The sequence below is a fragment of the Enhydra lutris genome, unplaced genomic scaffold (assembly GCF_002288905.1).
Source record: "Enhydra lutris kenyoni isolate GAN:26980312 unplaced genomic scaffold, ASM228890v2 scaffoldscaffold15, whole genome shotgun sequence".
Classification (NCBI taxonomy): Eukaryota; Metazoa; Chordata; class Mammalia; order Carnivora; family Mustelidae; genus Enhydra; species Enhydra lutris.
The window spans coordinates 8,299,569-8,322,684 of NW_019154099.1; the positions used below are offsets into that span (position 1 = coordinate 8,299,569).

Here is a 23,116-nt window from a genome sequence, read left to right on the forward strand (position 1 = left end):
CATTGGGGAGGGTATGTGCTATGATGAGTGCTGTGAAGTGTGTAAACCTGGCGATTCACAGACCTGTACCCCTGGGGATAAAAATATATGTTTATAAAAAATAAAAAAAAAAGAATTCTGCCCCCTCTCCCACTTAATAAATGCAAATACGTGTTATTGTTTAAATACCTCTAACTTATTTTTTAAGTAAGTCCTTCATGAGCCTCTGTATTTTAACTCATTAGTAACAGAATCACTTACTGTGCCACCTCACCGGATTTGAGAACCTCAGAAACACAGGAAAGTAGTTGCCAGGTCTGTAAAATTAAAATATAAATTAACAAATAAAGTGGTAGGAGGGGAACAAAACAGTTCCACTTAAGTATATTAAAATAGCTATTCGCCACTTAAAGATATTAAAACTGCCATTAGTACCTTTTACATGGCCATTATTTCATCAAAGGGCATTTTAGCAAAAAAAGGAAGAACATAATCTCAGAATAAAATGGTAGTTCTTTATATCTCAAGAAAAATGGGGTCAGTCTCTAAAAACTGAGGTTTTGGCATAATGGAGAAATAATGAATTATTTCCATCTTCCTCATTTCTCTGTTAACCACTACAAACCTCACAGAAGCAGTGTTCTGAGGGCAGGTCTTTGAGAGTGCTGGTTCTCTATCCTCAGACAAAGGCTGAACTGGGAGCTTTGCTTGAAAACGGACACTCATCCCAGAGCATCCCAAGCATCACACAGGAGATCAGGAGGCCAACAGACCCCATCCCAGATCAACCCAAGGTCCCCCTGCAATTCCCAGACCTCACACAAGAGTGACGTCTCCTCGAGGGCTCGTCCTGCCTGCACGTCAGACAAGTGCTGGTCTTTCTCTTGACCTCTGCCTCTCAAGCATCAAAGTGGCCCAATAAACAACATGAGGGCTTATCCTCAGATTTAATTCATCTCTAAGTCTACTTAGAACTTAAAAAATGTCAGTCTGAACACAGTTTCCTAGCAAACAGCAGCGTACAATCTATGGAGTCTTGATTTTGGATATGGGAGCAGGAAGGAGAGAACAGGAATGCTTTTACTTCAGCCCTGACACCGAATACCCCGCTTTTCATTTGTCAGTACCATGTTGACAGCTGATTTTCACAATTGAAAAGACTTCTGATTTAGAATCAGACTCCAGCCAAACCATCCATTCCCGGGCCTTTTTAAACGATCCTATAAATTACAGCAGCGAGGAGGAGAGAGGGAGAGCTGGCTCTGTTTACACAGCAGCAACAACCAGGGGGGGAATAAAGGCTTCAGAAAGGATCTGGGCTTCCTTCAGTGGCAGTTAGGGGAAATATGGATTAAATACTTTTCGTAACTAGCAGCTGTAATTATCAGCGAAATCGGAGGCCGTGCAATCTCTGACACAGCTGTATGAGCCATTTTCATACTGCAAAGTCCACCGAGGGAAAGAAAAGAGAATTTTATCCTCCCAATAACTACAATTTTATTTTGGTAAATCAAGCATAAAATTGGTAGTTGAAATACTTCCAGGAGTCTTTGTTTAGCAAATACCTTTATTCATCTATATATTATCTCTGAGCCTAGCTTTTCTAACTACTATCATTCCAGGAGCTAGAGTGTTCTGTTCGCCACGTTTCTAGGACTGTTTCGTTACGGGCTGTTACTGAGTGCTTGCTGAGTGCTGTTACAGTGGTGAGACCGTAACTCAGCCTGATGAAACCATTACGGGGTTAGACGACATTATTTGACTCCGACTCTTACTTACCTTTCAGTGATGTCCATTGTTTTTCTCTTTAATTCAGGCATCATATCAACATTTCTTCACGTCCATCCTTTTGGAGCCAATATAGAGTACCTTTGGTCATACATGCAGCAGCTGGACTCCAAGGTAAATTCTCTTTCTCCGGGGGACCCGCACTGCTAAGGTTTAGCATGTTGATTGCTGGCTGCAGGTGGGCCCATGGGAGCAGCCTTGGGGATAGAAGAGCATTTGGAGTTTCATCAGTACTTTTCCACAAGGACCTCCGTTTTGGGCAGATAGCTGTCTTCTTTTCACTTGCTTTTGTCTTTATAGAAAGAAGAGCAGTTATCTAAAATGACAAGGACTTTCTGCAGATGCCAAATTACTCTGAAAAGCATATGAGGGACTGAAAATTACAGGTTGGCCTGAAAGTTCCCGAAACAGGGAGAAATCAGGTCAGGGTGGCTAATGGGGCATTATCCTGAGACCATATTCTCACAGGATTCTGTGGTAAAGACTCCCCACGATAGAGGGAAAATCACCTCAAATAACATAAAGATCTGATAGGACTCTCGAGAAAACGGTATTAATGGTTGTTTTTCAGCATTATTCTCTAAATGGAAAAAATGACCACAAAGTTATTCTCAGTGGTGCCCCCCACAAGGGTGACGCCCAGAGTCAGGACATCATTCTTCATTTCTCTGAGGCTCAGTCGGCCTCATCTGCAAATTAGCTATGCTCCTAACCCACTGCAGTAGTTGTGTTCTAAAAGAGAAAAGACACAAAGGGTTCAATGTGTATATCAATTTCTATATCAAATTCCAGTGAACAATGAGAGGGGGCCCTGTTGAAATAAAGTCACGTCATTAGGCAGCATTGCTGAGGAAAGCCTTGGAAGGGGATGGACAGAGAAGCAGAGAATTGAAGGCAGCCACTGAGTCGCTTGTTAAATGTCCTGCTGGGAGGGAAAATGGAAATAAGCCCTTGCACAGAGTACAACAAAGTGCATGGGACGTGTAGGACCAGGACCCCGGCCCGCAGTTCTGTGACCCTGACTACGCACACATACAAGCCATTCTAAATCTTCAATGGCCAGTATAAATTAAATGACTACACTATGCTCTCAATTGGAGTTAAATTATCTTACCAATTCATGATCCCACAACTGCTTAACCTTTCTAATGGGTCTTATACTTCCCCTCTGAGAGAATCATCTGGAACAAAAAGTATTTTTCAGTCACAGGGATTCATGCCCTTTTCATCTCTCACAGCTTGTAATAGGGTAAACCAAAACAGAGTGAAAGGGGGTGAGAAGATTATAAGATTCTGAAAGTTCACACACACCTTATTGTCTTCTTTGTGGCCTTCCATCTCATGGGCAGGGAGGGATAGAAAATGCTTATGTTAATTCAGATAAAATGAGGGTCAGCTATACCGTCTTACTTCGTTGAAATTAAGCATTCTTGAAGGGCTTCTTTGCTTTTTACCCTCACCAGTTTCATTTAGTATCAACCCTCCCTTTGCCTGGAAGATTAAATGAAATACTGCTTTCACCAGAGTGGCTTGGCATAGAATAAGTCCTCAAGAAATTATTCCTATTGTTGCTATTATCCTTCCCTTGCCTTGTTGACATTGTTTTCCTTCCCCTCCTGGAAATCCCAAGTGGGAAGCCTTTGTCGGGAAGCAGTTGTTGTTTTAGTATATACATGAGTTCATGAGTGTGTGTGTGTGCGCGCGTGCGTGTGTGCCGGGGGGAGGGGTGTAAAATCACCTGGTGGGGTGATAAATAATGAATTATCTTGTTCTATTCTAACCATCAGAACAGAGTGTCCATCATCCATTTGTTCAGGCAAAATTTGTGTGGTCTCTCTCTGTAGTCTCTGAGGAAAGAATTCACACCCCTGGTCTCTGACCATTAGATGATTGGCCTTTCTGGAAGGAATTCAGTTAAAGGGAATTCTACTTTATCTCAGACTGGTACTTTTATTTTAGGAGATAATGAGGAAAATATTTCCTTCGTGGAGGAAATACATAGGGTCTTCCCCACACAGCCCTCCATCTCCTGAATGAAATGTTCAGCAGAGCTGTCACATTGTTTCCTTATGCCTGAAGTAAAAACTATATAGAAAAAGTGCTCTAAAACTCCTAGATGCCAGCAATTAGACCAAATATTCTTTCTATCCCAGTGAGGCTGAAGGGATATTTAGACTTTCTAATCCACAGACCAAATTATTGCTCTAAACTGGAATTCCATATCCTCAGGGCTTTAAGCAGAAAACAAAATAATGAGAGGTTTGCCCTTTAAGTACCCACCAGGGCCTTGTCCTTGTATCAGCTGCCAGAAGGCTCAGAATCGTGGAGCCACCACCAGCCCACAGACTCAGAGGCTTTCCAGTGCAACGGCCTGGTGCACCTGCCTCTGGTTAATCAGAAGGAGTTGGGGGTCACCAAGACCCCACTAAGTTTTGGTTAATGTTGCATGAAGGCAATGGATTCAGTTTAGCCTCAACGACACACGGAGGGTTCGCTGATTCTAGTCGGATGGGTTTTTTAAAATTCCAATTAGAACAACCCGGTTTGACACTGGACAACATCACCATTATGACAATTATAAAGTAACATTTAGGTTCTGGCTACTCCAGTGCTGACGAGAGCAAGGAAAGCAGGCTCAATCAATCCAGCCTGTAATGGAACTGATTTTATTAGGATTTCCCCAAAGGCCACATATGAGTATAAGAATGATTAGAAATGGAAGGAGAGCCAGGAATTAATTTAAATTATAATGGGCATGTGAACTGCACATGGCTCCTAAAACTGTATAGCCCAGTAATAGGCCATTTTCCAGTTAAATATTATTCCTGCTCTTGATAATGATATTTGCGTATTTTTCTCTTCTCAGCCTCTTCTAAACCGTCCACTCGCATTCACTTAGCCCTCTTATAGCAGAATGTCACCCTATGACCACATCACAAAGATTCACTCAGAGGAAGGTGGGAGAAGGGTGGTGGGGGGAGATGGCTTCCTAAAACTTTGCCGAGTTAAAAACTGTGCCCTGAGTGCAGGCAGGTAAGCTCTTCAAAGGCAGCACTACCCTGAAATGGTTTCTGATCAATACAGAGAACCCCCAGGTCAGCCCGGAGCCCTTCAAGTCCGCTCCCTGACCCTGAGTAGCAAGAAAGTCACATCTAGTGGAGCGTTAGCAGATGAGCATATCCTGTCTTACAGTCAAGAGGAAGCATTCTTCTGCTTTCCCCCCAGTTTACGTATTCTTTCAGACTTAAGTTCTCCTAAATGTGTCTGCCTATCCCCTCTACATAAGTATAGCCTCCTCCCCACGCCCACCAAGTAGATTTGATTCTGAAAACCAGATTCAACATAATATGGCTGTGGATACTGGAGGATTTACAAAGACCTGTTGTTTTGACAGGATACCACTGTTCACTGATGGGCTTGGGGGCCATAGGCGTGTACATTTCCCACCAGAGGAGCAAGCCATTTGCATGTTGTACTAAGAGCATACCTCTAGAAACACAAAATTAAAATATCTGGTCAGTTCCAAGGAGATCCAAATTGCCATAACTGGAGAGCATTCCTTCCTAGACTATAGTTAGGCAGTAAGGGTAGACAGAACGTTCTCGGTGGTGTTTTTTAAGGTTCCCCCCTCCACTCTGAAAAGTCTTCAGTATTAAGTATATTCCAGTGTTCTCCTAAATCGCCACCTGTCATAGTATGTTAACGAATGAGTGAGTTTTCTATTGTTTAGGCTATAATGAGTGTGTTTTTTAGATATGACAACACCTCTGGAAAACACATGATAAATGAAGCATTGGGGGTAACAGTACTTGGCTACGTAAAGAATAAACAGGAAGTTGCTCACACACAGCAGGAAAAACTGACAAGGTTACCAGGGACCCAGTGAACACTGGGATAATTCCCTGCTTTTCGTGAACCCAGCATGTCCTAGGGATCAGGGAGGAACAGGGATGGCCAGAGCACAAAAGCAATGTGAGAAAGAACATACTCTCAAAAAGTTTGTAGTCTGAGGAAATGCCAGAATATTTATGGGAATAACTGGATAATCAGACATGAACTAATGAAGGGCTACACTGGGCAGGCAGAGTTTTAGTGGGACAGAAGTTGGAAAAGGGTGAAGTTGAAGTCCCTGTGAACCATATTTACCAGGAGATATCCTTGAGTGTGCGCTCACTCTCACACCTCCTTTTGGGATGCTGTCGCCAGGGCCGGCCCACCTTACACCTTCTACCCTCCCTTCTCTCCTCTCATTTTCCATCCAGATCCTTCATTTTCCTCCTTCTGTTTATCTTCTTCCTTTCTTTTCCTCCTTCCCTCCCTCCCCGTTCCTCTTCTCTCTAGTTCTTTCCTTCTGTCTTCATAATTCCTTACTTACGTTTAGCTTCTTTCCTTATTTCTCCCTCCCTCCCTTCCCTTCTCTTCTTTCTCCATCCATATTCCACATTTCTCTCTGCAAAAGTTTACTGCAAGGAGTCTGTGTGCTGATGCCATGCGTTGCCCAGGGATATGAAGAATGAACAAGATTTAAAAGTGCACTAAAAGCCAACAGTTTATCCTATGGAAGGAAATTTGGTTTTGCAATTGGCTTCCCTGACTCTTCAGCCTTGACAAAGCCTATGCCAGGTCTTTTCAGTGCCTCAAACAAGAACCCCTTATCACTCAGCTTCTCTTGCCTGACTGATATGGGACATGGAGCCAACCAACCCCATAATAAAACTGATTTATGTCTGCTTGTGTCAATTTGTATACATGCTTAGAGGCCTGGCAAGGAAGCAGTGGGCTTGGGCTGGAGTCAGCAAATCAGAAAATAAATCAAGCAGATCTTAGAAATTACCTCCACAGTGTTAGCAGCACACAAGCCCCTTGGTTACATGGAGACTTTATTCCTTCTCATCTTTTTTTTCGCCCCTTAATTAGAACAAATCAATCCTTTCTAAAAGAACAGATGTCAGAATTAGAAAATTTTAAACAAAACAGAGGTGGCCAGGGATCCACTGACTACATCAAAGACTGAAAATACACAGACCACCAATTTTTTCGGGACAACAGCCAGCTGAGGAAGCGGGTAATGAAAGCATCACATCTGTGACCATTGTCCCCTTTCTAGAGCACCGACTACATGGTGTACGGGTAAATGAGATTTTACAGGCACAGCACAGGTCTCTAACCTAGATGGTAATGCCATACAGAGGTCTCTCAACCACGTGTATTTGAACCTTCAAAACAGGGCTGGCTTTGGCATCCAAAGCCCCACATCACCTGCTGGCCGAGTACCCCCTTCCCTGACTCCCAGTGGCCTCCTCCACCCAGGACAGGCACTTAGAATTCCTGAGCTCAGAATGGATTTGAGGACAGGTTAGGGTACATCTCACTCAGAGCTTAACCAGTGAGATCTGGCTGCTTTGTCTTATGTGAGGACTCCAGGACTCTTTCAGTTCTCAAAACCAAGAAATTATAGGTAGGAAGATAAAGGATATTGTCAAGGCAAAAGTAAAAACTCTTTGGCCACAGGGTAAAAAAAAAAAAAAGGACAAATTAAATTCGCTCTTTGTCTTGAAAAATCCCAAAATGTGATATATCATCGAAGTTATTCTGTCAGGATAGAGAAAGTTTTAAAAACCATCAAACTAACTTAAAAGCAGTTTCTCCTTGATCTTTCCCCTGGCATGAGATACAAAACATCTTTAAGGAAATGCTCTGGAATTCATCTTTGAGCCTTATTAAATGGAGATTTCGGATAGTTCTGAGGTGGTCTCGTCTGTATTTGTGACACATCCCTGTCCATATTCAGGTGGTTACCTTGCACTACCAAAAGCCACTCAGCATTAACTACTTTTCAGGACACTCATTTCCATTATGCTAATTTCCGGCTCTGGCAAAATCCAAGGAATGGCTAATTGATCATCCAAACTAAGTAATCATAAGGATTTCAAATCCCAGTTTTACTAGTGGGGACTTTAGTGACTTACTTAACATCTTTGTGCCTCAGTTTTACCCTCTGTAAAATGGGTTTTATGGACTACCATGTGTAATAAATGACTGACTACATGAGAAGCACTCACGAGAGTACCGCAGCACAGCATGTGCTACTGCATTTATCAGTTGCCATTTGTGCTTTAAAGCACACAGGAGATCTAGCCCATTCTGTTAGTGTGAGAGCTCTGCAGCAACCTAGCGGTCCCATGAATTTTAAGTAGCTTGCCCAAAGGCCGGTGCTAACAGATGGCGGGGCCGGCACCCAAATCCAAGATCTTAGAACATCCAGGGATTTCTTTCCAGTTCCCTTGTCTTACAAATGAGGGAACACCCAAAGAGATTAAGTGATTTAGACAAGTCGATGAAGCTGGTTAATGGTTGTTCCATGACTGGATTCCAAATGTTTTCCCTCCACATTCCTTTCTTCCAGCAAGTGAGGAGTTTGTTCACGGGTTTAAAGAGCTGAGAGAATGAATGCACATTACACTCATGCTCAGTACCTGGCCCCCCAGGGAGGACTCGAGAAGTGGGGGCTGCCTCTCTCCTCCAGCAGGCTACTCCAGCTTCCTCTGTGGTTCTAGTCTAGATTTGGGTCAAAAGGCACTGTGGAAAACAAGATTCCCCACCATCTGCTGGCTATTTTGGTGAAGGTTTTTGTGGGGGCATCCAAGCGTTAGCACTGGAATGTGTCTGAGCTGGTTGAGCTGGGAATTCTCAGTTTCTCGTTACTGATACTCATAACACTCTGAAGTCTTGTTCATCACAGACCTGCCCTCCAGTACACAAACCCCTTCCCCCAACAGGGAAACAGTCCCCCGCCCCCCGTGGCGGCTGGCATCAGTGTTTGAGAACAAGGCCAAGGAGTCTGGATCTGCAGCCCAGCTCCACTCAGTGCCTGGGTTACCCTGCACAAGGTCCCTAATCTATCTGGACTTCAGTTTCCTCATCTGTAAATCAATCCCTGTCTTATGAGAGTATAGTGAGAATTAACAGAAGTGTTTTCAAGAGTCTGGAGTTGTCACACTTCTCCCAATCAGCTACAGGGCTGCTAGGGTGCACTGCCTGCACAGATAGAGTTATCTTTACATCGAAACTTTATTTTACCCTCAAGAATTTAGCTTTTTCTCCCCTCCCTAATGAACACCACAAAGCTCCTTTCCCTACTTTTCCAAGGCAACTGATGGTTATCCTGAAAATAAACCTGAGATGGGCTGGCTGTTAACCTGGGGCTCTGGCAGCTTCTCTGTGGCTCTGCCTGATCTGGGGAAGGACAGCTCCTCTCAGGGGTATCACCTGAATTGAGGGGAGACCGGAGCCTACTGTAGACGACCTGGACCGTCCTCCTCCAAAGGAAAGAAAGGAGGTTAAGAGGATAACTTGGCTTCAGAAAACTGCCTTCTGGACCAAGTGAAAGTGGGTTTGACTACACACTTCTCTGTGTTTGTTTGCTTTGGCTTAGGAGCACAGAGCTTGACCCACCTACCACAAAGAGGTTGGTAACAGTGTCGTATTCTATCAGCATTGTCTGGTACGTATAGAGAGAGAAAGTGTCTCGTGCCAGGCACCAGGGTACATTTCATGTATAATCCTCACGATCAGGCTGAGAGATTAATTCTATTCTACACATGAAGCAACTGAGAATTACAGCTATTAAATGACTTGCTCATGGTTACACAGGTTGGCCTAAGCCTGATTAAAATCCAAACCTGTCTGATTTAAAACCCCATTCTTAACCCAGATATACCTGATCTTAAGAATATCCTGGGATGATTATCAAAAATAGAGTCTATGAGCTACACCCAAGATCAGCTGAATCAGAATCTCCAGAGAAGAGGCTAAGGAATCTGAGTTTTTTAACAGGAACCCCAGGTGATTGACATTTCAAAAGAAAGCACTACACTCCCGGTTCTTCACCCACAGCTTACTGAAATCATGCGGAGCACGTAAAGCATACCAATGCCTAGCTCCCAGGCACAAGCGGTGGGTTCTTTCCCAGTTCTCACTGAAAAAGCACTTAACCTTCTGTAGTTCACTCTGCTTTCTTGGCTATAAAATGAAGATAGAGCCTAACATTTTCGCCCCATGTATGTCATAGGAGTGCTGTGACAGTGGAATGAGGACACTGGTGAAGGCATTGTGCACAGTGCTCACTGAAAGAAAAAGTTTAAAAAAATCACATGCAACCTTTTAATCATCTGTTTAATAGGCTTTTGTGGGCTGACCTGGCAATCTAATAATCCCTTTAACATGGTTTTTGGGGAAGGGGCCCCTGGGTGGCTCAGTGGGTTAAAGCCTCTGCCTTCGGCTCAGGTCATGATCCCAGGATCCTGGGATCGAGCCCTGCATCGGGCCCTGCATCGGGCTCTCTGCTCAGCAGGGAGCCTGCTTCCCCCTATCTCTATGCCTGCCTCTCTGCCTACTTGTGATTTCTGTCAAATAAATAAATAAAATCTTTAAAAAAAAAAAAAACAAACAAGGTTTTTGGGGAAAATGCATTCAGATTTCAAAATAATTCACACAAAAATTTCAGAATGCAATTTACTTCAACTTTCAGGTCTGCCTCGGAAGGTTTTTTGTGTGTGTGTTTGTTTTTGCTTTTTTGTTTTGTTTTGTTTGGTTTGGTTATAGGCCTAGGAATATTGAAAATATCATATGAAATCTTTTTCATGTGAACATTAAATGAACTGATTTGGCTTCCTGGTCTATTTGGTCCCTCTTTAAAAATAAATGTTAAGTAAGTTTAACATTTAAACGTTAAATGGAAAATGTAGACTCTAAAATGATATCTATCCAGTGATAGTACCATGAAAAATAATAAGTCTGATTCATTAAACATTTCTATGTGCTAAATCTATGCTAAGCCAATAGTCTTCATACATCCTTATTACATGTTGTTACTCCCATTTGCTGAGACTTAGAGAGACTAATTATCTTGGTTGGAGTCATTTAACTCATAACAATAGTAGACACAGTATTCAAACAAAAATGTTAGCCCCCTGGTTCCAGGGTCTTAGCCACCTTGCTATAGGAGATCCCCATGCAAGCACATGGGCTGGGAAACAAAGACAGGAAGACGAGAACAATGACTGTTAAATCAGAAGGATTATGGCTATTTGCCCTTTATTTAAGGTAAAATGAATTAGTGGTATAAAAATGTATGTAATAAAGAAAAACTGGTGGAAGAAAAAAACTGCATTAAAAATCTACTGGGGTGGGGACAGGAGTTCCTGGGTGGCTTAGTCGGTTAAGCATCTGCCTTTGGCTGGGGTCATGATCCCAGGGTCCTGGGATCAAGTCCCACACTGGGCTCCCCGGTCAGCAGAGAGCCTGCTTTTCCCCCTCTTCCCCAGTCAGTGCTCTCTTTGGCTATCTTTCTCTCTCAAATAAGTAGATAAAATCTTCAAATAATTTTTTTTAATTTAAAAGAAGAAATAAAGAACTACCTGGAAGGGTGCTGGCTGGTTAGTCAGAAAAGCATGTAACTCTTGATCTCAGGGTTCCAAGTTCAAGCCCTATATGGGGTGTAGAGATTACTTAAATAAAACCTAAAAATTTTTTTAAAAAACTACCTGAACTTTAAGAATGGATGTTGAGACTTTCAGGTTGTAGGTTCTGGGTTTTCATTTCTTTCTAAACCTGTATGATCTTCTGGTCTCTGTGAAAATTAAAGAAAGAGAAGTTAGGGTGGCCAGAAATCTACCCAGATGCCCACTGGCCCTCACTGAGTTAGCTAAAAGCGCTGTCCTTTTTGAAGAGGATGGGGGCACCAGGAGTGGTGATGAACTTGCTCTCAGCCCTCTTAAATCCCATTCTTATATCCTTTTACATCAGGGTGGGGAGTGCTGTTCACGCATGACACTACCCAGTAGGCTAGCCATGCACAGGAACGGTGAGCCTCAGATTTGCACCCCATCTCCTGCCCAGCCCTGCCAGCTGTTGGAGACCAGGACAGCCCCATCCAGCCCCTGACCAGCGCTCCTCTCCCAAGCACATGACTTGACAGTCAAGTCATATCATTTATCTCCCTGGGCAAGTGCATCCCTACCCAACCCCTTGCCTCCTGAGGAGTCTTGTCTCCAAAAGTGACTTTTCTTCCTTTCTAACAGATATCTGCAAACGAAATTGAGATGCTTCTGATGAGGCTGCCACGCATGTTTAAACAGGAATTCACGGGCGTGGGAGCAACACTGGAAAAAAGGTGGAAGCTGTGTGCCTTTGAAGGAATTAAAACGACCTAACTGTGAAGAGCTGGCAAGTCTCTGGAAACAAAGGCGCCTGACAGGGCCAGGGCTGTGCAGTGTGAGCACTGGAGGCTGGGGATGGTCCGGCCTGGGGCCCCTGTGGAGCCGTCGGGGCCCGACTTCAGTTACATCTGTGGCGTTCTCCTGTGAGTGGAAATGTGCTTGTGTACCAGTTCCCTAAAACAAAGCTTCATACTGTGACAGATCTGTTTCCTATGAAAACCAACGATTCCACAGTCATAATGAAGGCAAAATCTTAAAATATGATACATTTGAGAATAGCTCACCCAGCAAAATATTTAAAGTTAATGACGGTGTAGCAATGGTTGTCGCTAGGCTGCACAGTTGTATATGTAATGTATAGCTGAAATCATTCAATGACATTTTCCTGAAAGTCTTTGTTTTAGTAAAAAAATAAAAACAAAAATAAAAATAAGAAGTAATTTTACAGTGAGGAAAAATCATACCAAAAGGAAACTTGAATATGTGTCTGAACATTTATTGTATTTTGTAAATTAAGTTATATGCTATTCCAGGGACTTTTGCCTTACTGAAGAGGCAGAAAATGTGATTGGACTCCTTGGACTCCTTGAGAATGCTTTATCAAGAATATTATTTTTCTAATGTAACAATTCTCCATCATAAGTTCTTTTAACATGGACTGCGTAACGATTTTCATAAAATGTAAATAAAGGAAAGCTAGTGCTGCTGTCTTGTACTTGGTATGTAATATTCAGGTTTATGCATCAAAATAAACATTCAGTAAATATTCCTGTTACAAATTTTATAGCAAAGATATTAATTTTTTTCAATAAATGACTTCTGCCATAAAGGTTTTGCAAGTTATTCTTTGATATACCTTTCTTCACCATTATTCAGTTCCATCTCATATCCCACCATATTTAAATGATTGTCTACATGAAGGACGTTGAGACAAAACATTATTTCAAGCAGAAATCTATAAAAACTAAGGTGGGAAGTACCAAGACAAGAGGATTATACAGCATTAGGGTACACAGCATTTTAAAATACCAACAACTCAATCGAAATACAATCAATATAAATATTACCTTTGTTTTTTGTCTGCAAGGCAAGTACAAAAGAGCCAATTAGTTAATATTAATTCCCGGATGTATTTATTTGTATGTTCTCTGGAAAACATACAAGTTAGAAAAGGAATTAAAGAATTCACACTTGAGTCAACAGTTTAGTCAGAATTTGGGCTTTCACTATTTAATTACAAGTAGGATAGAGCTTTAAACTGTATCTCCTTCCTGCTTTCTTATATAAGAATCACAAAAAAGATAAGTATTCAAGATATTAATTTTAAATGAAACTTTTTTTTAGGAAGATTACTCAATAGTGATCTTCTTCAAAATTCTGAAAATATGTTCATAATTTTCTATTACATAGGAAATTATTGTCTTCAGGATCTTTTTATTGAGCCCTGATAAATTAGTCATGCTTCCCATGAATACCTGCATGTTTTGTTCAGGCTCAGTGCTAATCCTGTGAATACGGATATGAGTAAGAAAGACCCTGTCCTTCATGAGCTCAGAGTTCAACAGGAAAAAGACATTTTCCCAAAGGTTTCTACATAATATGAGCCAGGTTACTGGAAAGATAGAACAGGGTGCTATGGGATTCAAGCTAAATGTCAATATCATATTAAATACTGAAACACTAGAGGCCTTTCCAATACCATCTACCAATTCCTACCGCTATCATCATCCTGACATGTTTATCTCTAGGTCAGGACACACAAATAAGGATACAACCATCAGCAAGGAGATGACCTCACATACAAACATCATCAAACACAAAACCTAAGAGGTTTGCCTGAAGAATAATTAGAAGAAAAATATTTCCATAATCTGGCTAGTTAAAATCTAGTAGAGATACAAGGTACCACAATATAGACTATTTCTAATGGAAAGCACGGGAGAGGTTTTCAAATGTGCATTCACACTTTCAAGTAGTGCCTGTAGTCACTTTAGCAGGATACAATTCACAGAGTAAAACCCTAACTCAGAGCTCGGATCAGGAAAAGGAATTAAACGGACCTTAGATTAGATCTGCGGAAAGAACACCATTCTGTAAACACACCGTTCTGAGGTGGAAATGGTAACGTATAGGATTGAAATAGTTAACACAGCTTTCAAAATATTTGAGTAATTCCCAGAGAAAATTTTCTGTACCAGGGGAATCTGTTTTGGCTGTGGTGGTTTTATTGCTACTTGAAATTCATTATATTAATTGTCTAGAAATATATGAGTTAAAATGTAACTTCAATTACGGAAGTAAGTTATATTTGCAGGAAAAACTTTTAAATTTATTTTACATTCAGATTCAGAAGGTACCCTAGGGATCACCTGAGGCCATGTGGAGTCTACGTATGTGTGTCGCCCCATTATCTTGAACCCTCAGGACAATCCTACATAAAGACACCAGTATCCCCATTTGTCACACAAGGAGAACGAGGCTCAGCAGTTCTGAGTAATCTGGCAAAGTCTACACAGTAAATGCTGATTACTGTGTAGATTTGAACCCACAGCTGACTGACTCCAAAGATGTTCTTCTCACTGTGTCATGTTTCTAGTTCAATGTATTCCCACCCCTCCCAGGAGCCCAGTGTTCATCCAGGGCTTCTGGATCACCGCTTTTGCTCTCCTTTTTCTCCGCCATCCCATGTACATGAGAATGGGTGTGAAGATGCTAGCCTTTCTCTTCCAAATCTACCAGTAACAAATCATGGTTCCTAGACTCCTAGAATAAGCAGAACATTGAAAGTTTGGAGATCCTCATAACCTGGCACCAAAGGGCCTTTCTGGCTTGTTTTTTACTGCTTCCCTGAATAGGACTAAGTATTTGCTGCCTTTCTGCTTTGTTCCTATCTTTCTATCCAAATAAAATTACCTTCTTCGTATCTAGTTACCACAGTTCTACAAAGCCTTAAGGGGTAAGTGCAAAGATGCTCCCCCTCCCCCACCATGCTTTTCTCCCTCCCCCATGAAGTCGCTTCTCCAGCCCCTGCACAGCTATCCCACGTTGACTGTTTAAGACCCTTACCACCCAGCTGTCTCCACCTTATCTCCCTATTAGATTCTAAGCTCTTTGAGAGATCTGAATGTGTCTCATTTACTTTGAATTATTTCTCAAAGTCGTTTTGCTTATAATTTTTAAAAAACAGAACAGAGAACAAACCAACATGTCTTCACACCTCCAGGAACCAGTGTGCTGGTACCCTTAGGGGAAAAAGTCACGAAATATTTGAAAAACCTGCAAATATCTTAGATCCAAGATTCCAAGGCATAAAATCATGAGTGATCATGTACTGCCTATTACCAAAATATCAAATATACAAATATATTACAAAATACCAAAATACCATTACCAAAATAAAAGCAACCAATTCCTTCACAAAGTTCAAACCCAGAAAAATTATAGACTCTTCTATGAAGCCCTGATCCCCTCAGGAACCTCCTCTCCAAAGTTCCCACCACTATTCACTGTATTTCTACTGCAGCCTTTCCACAGTATTTTAATCATATGTGAAATGGCTATTTTCCCAGTCCCACAGGCTCCCTTACTCACCTTTCCAATCCTCAGTCTAAATGACATACCGTGACTTTTTATTTTTAAATAAATATTTATCAATGGAATGAACCAAATGGATGAAAGGAGCCCACACAGGAACTTTCTGAATTTGCTGAACCAGCACATATTCAGACATCAGGCCCAGTAATAGAAGCCGGAACTTTCTGCTCCTCAGTTGTAAGATCTTGGCAGAATTCTTATCTTCTTTTTCAAAATGTTTTTCATTGTCTCAAACTATACATAACATTTATCATTTAAACCATTTGTAATTGTACAATTCTGTGACATTAAATATATTTACAAAGTTATGCTTCCAGTCACCACTATAATTTTTCATCATCATCCCCACCAAAAAACTTTAAGGTACCTGGGGCACCTGGGTGGCTCAGAGGGTTAAGCCTCTGCCTTCGGCTCAGGTCATGATCTCAGGGTCTTGGGATCGAGCCCCGCATCGGGCTCTCTGCTCAGCAAGGAGCCTGCTTCCTCCTCTCTCTCTCTGCCTGCCTCTCTACCTACCTGTGATCTCTGTCAAATAAATAAATAAAATCTTTAAAAAAAAAAAAGAACAAAAAACTTTAAGGTACCCATTTAAAAAAACAACAACAACAACTCCCTTCACCCTTCCTTCCAGCCCCTGGTAATCTCAATTCTACTTTGTGTCTCTTTGTCTATTTTGTGTACAGCTCTATAGAATAGAGACGGAAACAGGGTATTTGTGCTTCTCTGTCTCACTTCTTTCACAGCACAATGACTTCAGTGCTCACCCACCTTGTAGCACGTGTCGGAGCCTCATTCCTGTTTCGAGATGAAATAATATGCCATTGTGTGAGAATATTTCTTGCTGGTTTAGGTATCCTTTACCTACTGCAGCAAGGGAAAGTCAATTGTCTATGTTTTAAAAAACGTAAACACTTTTATTAAATACCACATCAAAACTAACATTTGAAAGTATAGAGAGGCTTGTTTTTCCATCTGAATAAACTCCTTTTCATCAAGGATGATGAAAATGAAAGGACAAAAGTAGAAAACACTTGTAGAAATTGCGTAGAAAACAAGGCTCTTTAAACAAATATCCATGTGACAAATGTGATATGATAAACAAGTTGGTTTTCTTCTGGGTAAGGGTTAGGAATGTTCCTTTTACCAAAAATGGCTGCTGTTTGTTCTGCTGAATAAGAGATATTTTATCCTGAAAGCATACGAACTATTTTACCAAAACTCAGTTTCTTCTCATAAACTGAGAAAACAGAGATTTTAGAGATGCCTAAAATTTTACAGCTTGGTTCACTTTATAACAAAAAGGTAAGAGGTTAACACAAATATTCAATCAGCTGTCATTAGTATCTGAATAAACTACAGTCATACCTCATGTTATTGCATCTCACTTCATTGTGCTTCGCAGATATTGTGTTTTACAAATGCAAGGTTTGTGGCAACCCTGTGTCAAGCAAGTCTGTTGGCACCACTCTTCCAATAGCATTTGCTCATTCATGTTTCTGTGTCACATTTTGGTAATTCTCACAATACTTTCAACTTTTCATTATTTTTATGTTTGTGTTATCAGTGATCTTTGGTGTTACTATTTTAATTGTTTTGGGGTGCCACGAACTGCACCCATATAAGATGGCAAACTCAAAGGATAAATGTTATGTGTGTTCTGACTGCTTCACTGCCTGGCCATTCCCCCATCTCCCTCCCTATTCCCAGAGATGCAAGAATATTGAAATTTGGCTAAACTAATAATCCTACAATGGCCTCTAAGTGTTCAAGTGAAAGGAAGAGTTGCATGTCTCTCACTTTAAATCAAAAGCCAGAATACATTACCCTTAGTGAGAAAAGCATGTCAAAAGCCGAAACAAGCCTAGGTCTCTTGTGCCACACAGCTAAGTTGTGAATGCAAAAGTAAAGTTATTGAAGAAAATTAAAACCGAGCAGACATACGAACGGTAAAGCCAAACAGTTTTATTGCTGAGATGAAGAAAGTCTGAGTGGTCCAGATAGAGGATCAAGCCAGCCACAACATTCCCTGAAGCCAAAGCCTAATCTAGAGCGAGGCCCTAACTCTCTTCAATTCTAGGAAGGCTGAGAAAGGTGAGGATGCTGAGAATTTGTCTGAAGCTGGCAGAGGCTAGCTCATGAGGTTTAAGGAAAGACTTCTCCGGAACATAAAATTGCAAGGTGAGCCAGCAAATGCTAATGTAGAAGCTGCAGCAAGTTATCCAGAAGACCCAGCTAAGATCATTAATGAAGGTAGCTACACTGAACAACATATGCTCAGTGTAGACAAAGTAGTCATCTGTTGGGCAAAAAAAAAAACATGTAGGACTTTCATAAGAGAAAGAGAGGAAAAGTCAACGCCTGGTTTTAAAGCTTCAAAGACTGACTCTTGTTAGGGGCTAACACAGATGGTGACTTGAAGACAATGCTCATTTATCATTCTGAAAATCCTAGCATCCTTAAGAATTATACTAAATTTTCTCTGCCTATACTCTATAAATGGAAGAATAAAGCCCAGAACACCTCTGTTTACAACATGATTTACTAAGTATTCTAGCCTCTCTGCTAAGACGTACTGCTCAGAAAAAAAGATTCACTTCAAGATATGACTGCTCACTGACAATGAGCCTGATCACCCAACAGTTCTGATGAAGATGTACAAGAATAATGTTATTTTATGGCTGCTAACACAACATCCACTTTAGCCTGTGGATCAAGGCATAATTCTGACTTTGAAGGTTTGTTAAGAAATACACTTTGTGGAAATAATAAAGATTAGAGCAAAAATAAACAAAATAGAAACTAAAACAAACAACAGAACAGATCAATGAAACCATGGGCTGGCTGTTTGAAAAGATCAACAAAAATCAATAAACCTTTAGCCACACTCACCCCCCACCAAAAAAAAAAAAAAAAAAAAAAAGGAGAAAGAAAAGAGGACTCAAATAGAATCAGAAATGAAAGGGGAGAAATAACCAACAACACAGAAATACAAAAAACTGTAAGAGAATATTATGAAAAATTATATGCCAACAAATGGGACAACCTAGAAGAAATGGATAAATTCCCAGAAACATAACCTCCCAAAACTAAATCAGGAAAAAAATATAAAATTTGAAAAGACTGATTACCTGCACTGAAATTGAATCAGTAATCAAAAACAAAACAAAACAAACAAGAACAACAACAAAAACCTCCCAGTAAACAGAAGTCCAGGGCCAGACACCTTCACAGGTAAATTCTACCAAGCATTTAAAGAAAAGTTGTTACCTATTCTTCTCAAACTATTCCAAAAATTAGAAGGGGAAGAAAAGTTTCCAAATTTATTCTATGAAGCCAGCATTACTCTGATACCAAAACCAAATAAAGACACTACAAAAAGAATGACAGGCCAATATCTCTGATGAACCAAATTCAAAAATGCAAAAAAATACTACAAAATATTATAAAATACTACAAAGTATTTAAAAATACTACAAAAATACTACAAAATATTATCAAACTGAATCCAATGATACATTAAAAAAATCATTCACCATGATCAATTGGGATTTATCCCTGCGATGCAAGGGTGGTTCAATATTCCCAAGTCAATGTGCTACATCGCATCATAAAAAAAGAAGGGATAAAAACCATATGATCATTTCAATAGATGCAGAAAAAGCATCTGACAAAGTATAACAGCTCTTCATGAATAAAAACCCTGAACACAATAGGTTTAGAGGGAACATACCTCAACATAATAAAGGCCATATATGAAAATCCCAAAACTTACATCATATTCAAAGGTGAAACATGGAAAGTGTATTCCCTAAGGTCAGGAAGAAGCCAGGGATATCCACTCTCACCACTACTATTTAACACAGTACTGGAAGTCCTAGCCATAGCAATCAGACAACAAAAACAAATAAAAGGCATCCAAATTGATAAGGAAGAAGTAAAACTTACTATTCACAGATGACATGATACTCTCTATACATAGAAATCCATAAAGACCCCACCAGAAAACTCCTACAACTGATAAATGAATTCAGTAAACTTGCAGAATACAAAATCAACATATAGAAATCTATTGCATTTCTATACACTAATAATGAAGCAGAAAAAGAAATTAAGAAAACAATCCCATTTATAATTACACCAAAAATAAGATACCTGGGAATATAAACTTAACCAAGGAGTTAAAAGATCTGTACTCTGAAAACTATAACACATTGAAAGAAGTTGAAGACAAAGAAATGGAAAGTTATTCCATGTGTATGGATGGGGAGAGCAAATATTGCTAAAATATCCATACTACCCAAAGCTATCTATGGATTTAATGCAATCTCCACCAAAACACCAACATTTTTCATAGAACTAGAACAAACAATCCCTAGATTTATGAGGTCTTCTGTGGTTCCATAAATAACAAAAAACCATCTTGAAAAAGAAAAACAAAGCTGGAGGTATCACAACTCAAGATCTCAAATTATACTACAAAGCCACAGTAGTCAAAACAGTATGGTACAGGCAGAAAATAAGGCACGCAGATCAGCAGACCAGAATAGAAAGCCTTAAATAAATTTATGTTTATATGATCAATCTATGACAAAGGAGGAAAGAAAATGCAATGGGAAAAAGACAGCCTCTTCAACAAATGGTACTGGGAGGCCAGGACAGCTACATGTAAAAAGAATGGAACTGGATTCCCAGCTTACACCATACATAAAGATAAATTCAAAATGGATTAAGGACCTAAATTTGAGACCTGAAACTATAAAAATCCTAGAAGAGACCACAGGCAATAATTTCTCCAACATCAGCTATAGCAACTTCTTTCTAGATATACCTCTGAGGCAAGGGAAATAAAAGCAAAAATAAACTATTGGGACTACATCAAAATAAAAAGCTTCTGCACAGCAAAGAAAACAATCAAGAAAACTAAAACTACTTACTAAATAGGAGAAGATATTTGCAAATAACATCATTGATAAAGGTTAGGATCTAAAATATATAAAGAACTGATACAACTCAACATCCAGAAACAAATAATCCAATTAAAAAGTTGGAAGAAGATATAAACAGACATTTCTACAAAAAAGAAATACAAATGGCCAACAGACACATGAAAAGATGTTCAACATCACTAATCATCAGGGAAATGCAAATCAAAACTACACTGAGATATCACTTCACACCTATTAGAATGGCTAAAGTCAAAAACACAAGACATACCAAGTGTTGGGAGGATGTGGAGAAATAGGAATCTTCGTGCACTGTTGTGGGAATGCAAACTAGTGCAGCCATTCTGGAAAACAGTATGGAACTTCCCCCAGAAAGTTAAAAATAGAACTATCCTATAATCAAGTAATTGCACTACTGGGTATTTACCCAAAAAACCCCAAAAATCAAAAACACTAATTCAAAAGGATACATATACATGCACCCCTCTATTTATTGCAGCATTATTTATAATGGCCAAACTATGGAAGCAGCCCAAGTGTCCACTGACTGATGAATAGATAAAGAAGATGTGGTATTTATGTAATGGAATATTATTCAGCCATAAAATAGAATGAAATCATGCCAGTTGCAACAACATGAATGGAGCCAGAGAGTGTAATGCCAAGCAAAATAAGTCAGAAAAGGACAAACATTGTATGATTTTACTCATATGTGGAATTTCAGAAACAAATGAGCAAAGGCAAACAAAAGAAAGAGAGATAAACCAAGAAACAGACTCTTAACTATAGAGAACAAAGTGGTGGTTGCCAGCGGGGAGGTGAGGGGTGGGGATGACACAGGTGAAGGGGGTTTAGAGTCCACTTGCCATGACGCTCACTGAATGATGCACAGAACTGACGAATCGCTACACTGTACACCTGAAACTACTGTAACACTGTATGTTAACTACACTAGAATAAAAATTTTAAAAATTAATCAAAAACTATACTTCATAAGGCTATAGCTGCCATAAACAGTGATTCCTCTGGTGGCTCTGGGCAAAGTAAATTGAAAACCTTCTAGAAAGTTTTCACTATGTTAGACGTCATTAAGAACATTTGTGATTCACGGGAAGAGGTCAAAATACCAACATTAACAAGGGTTTGGAGGAAGCGGATTCCACCCTTCATGGACATCTTTAAAGGGGTTCAAGATTTCAGCAGACAAAATAACTGCAGATGTGGTGGCAAGAGCCTGAGAAAATAGTGTTAGAAGTAGAGCCTGAAGAGGTCACTGCATTGCTGCAATCTCATGATGAGAACAAATGAAGAAAGAGTTGCTTCTTATGGATGAGAAAGAAAATGGCTGCTTAAGATGGAACCTACATCCGGTGATGATGTTGTGAATATTGTTGAGGTGACAATGAAGTATTTAGAATATTACATAAATTTAGCTGATAAAGCTGTGGCAGGGTGTGAGAGGATTGATCCAATTTTGAAAGAAGTCCTAGAATCTAACCGCATTACCGCTACAGAGAAATCATTCATGAAAGGAAGAGTCAATGGGTGGGGTAAACTTCATTGTCTTATTTTAAGAAATTGCCACAGCCATCCCAATCGTCGGCAACAACCATCCTGATCAGCCAGCAGCCATCGATATCAAGGCAAGACCCTCTGCCAACAAAAAGATATGACTCAAGGAAAGCTCAGGAGAGGGTTGGGAAGCTCAGGTGAGGGTTAGCCTATTTCAGCAACAAAGTACTTTTAATTAAGGTATGTGCACTGTTTTTTAAACATAATGCTACCACACGCTTAACAGACTACATATAGTGTATATATAACTTTCATATGCACCAAGAAACCAAAAAATTCACCTGACTCACTGTATCTCGATACTCACTTTATTACTGTGGCCTGGCACCAAACCTACAGTATCCCCATTAGGCCTGTGCTTCTAAGTGTAGCAAACCAAAGGAACATCTCAGAGTTAAACAAATCATAACGAATTATATGTTAGATCACCAGAAATAGTGTGTCTTAGTTCCACCACCTCCAAGTTTCTTCTTTGGCTTTCAAGTGAATTTTATTTTTCATTTCTGGGCTTCAGATATTTTGAAATTTTTCATACTGTATAGGAGAATATCCAGACTGTCCTGGAGTAAAGTCCCAGCCCCAGCATCAGCTGGGCTTTTGACTAAGGCATGGAACTCGGTGCCTAGTGAGGCACTAGTCCCAGATTCATGATCTGGTCATGTGAAAACCTACTTCATAGGGTTGCTGTGATGGGTAAATAAGATATGATGCGTACAGCTCCTAACATAGAGCCAGGCCAACTGAAGGCACTGGTTCCTTCAAACATCATACTTTTTTTTTTCTTTCTTTTTCTTTAATTCTTTAAATTATGTTCAGTTAGCCACTGTATAGTACATCATTAGTTTCTGATGTAGTGTTCAAGGATTCATTAGTTGTGTATAACATCCAGTGCTCATCACAACATGTGCCCTCCTTAATACCCATTACCCTGTTACTTCCTCCCCCGAAGCCCCCTCCCCTCTGAAACCCTCAGTTTGTTTCCCAGGGCCCACAGTCTCTCATGGTTCATCTCCCTCTCTG

At 40.2% G+C, this 23,116-nt stretch overlaps 1 protein-coding gene across 1 annotated transcript in view; it reads left to right on the top strand.

Moving 5' to 3' along the window:
- LOC111147038 (ecto-NOX disulfide-thiol exchanger 1) overlaps nt 1-12,774 on the top strand; it is a 247,468-nt gene extending 234,694 nt beyond the window's left edge. Inside the window, exons 13-14 of the mRNA XM_022502889.1 lie at nt 1,796-1,881; nt 11,850-12,774. Coding sequence (XP_022358597.1) covers nt 1,796-1,881; nt 11,850-11,981 — 218 coding nt within the window. The 3' untranslated portion in view covers nt 11,982-12,774. The remainder of the gene's footprint in view (nt 1-1,795; nt 1,882-11,849) is intronic.
- Nucleotides 12,775-23,116: the final 10,342 nt, after the last annotated feature.